This window comes from Eimeria mitis, genomic scaffold (genome assembly GCF_000499745.2).
Source record: "Eimeria mitis Houghton genomic scaffold, Emh_scaff1287, whole genome shotgun sequence".
Lineage (NCBI taxonomy): Eukaryota > Apicomplexa > Conoidasida > Eucoccidiorida > Eimeriidae > Eimeria > Eimeria mitis.
In genome coordinates this window covers 10448-10719 of record NW_013568597.1, presented here as the reverse complement: position 1 = coordinate 10719, position 272 = coordinate 10448, and the positions used below count along the sequence as shown (strand labels likewise).

General features: G+C 61.8%; 1 protein-coding gene across 1 annotated transcript in view; it reads left to right on the top strand.

The window, feature by feature from the left end:
• Positions 1–272, top strand: part of EMH_0033800 (phosphatidylinositol 3-kinase, putative) — a gene marked incomplete at both ends in the record, with an annotated part of 3395 nt that overhangs the window by 1347 nt on the left and 1776 nt on the right. The window contains one exon of the mRNA XM_013494790.1: positions 41–227. Within this exon, the coding sequence (XP_013350244.1) occupies positions 41–227 (187 nt within the window). The remainder of the gene's footprint in view (positions 1–40; positions 228–272) is intronic.

The following is a 272-nucleotide window of genomic DNA, read 5'->3' as shown; positions in this document are numbered from 1 at the left end:
ATGTGCGGGCGGAGCAGCGCTTCTTGGAGTGTCTCCGCAGGAGGAGACGTCGGCTGTACTCTGCTGCTGCAGCGCAGCAGCAGCAGCAGCAGCAGCAGCAGCAGCAGCAGCAACAGCAGCAGCAGCAACAGCAGCAGCAGCAGCAGCAGCAACAGCCACAGCTGCATCCTCGCGTCAGGCAGCAGGCGGAAATGGCAGATAAGATACTCCGGCTCCTTGAGAGACAGGTGCAGCAGCAGAAACATGAGCTGCTGCTGCTGCTGCTGCTGCTG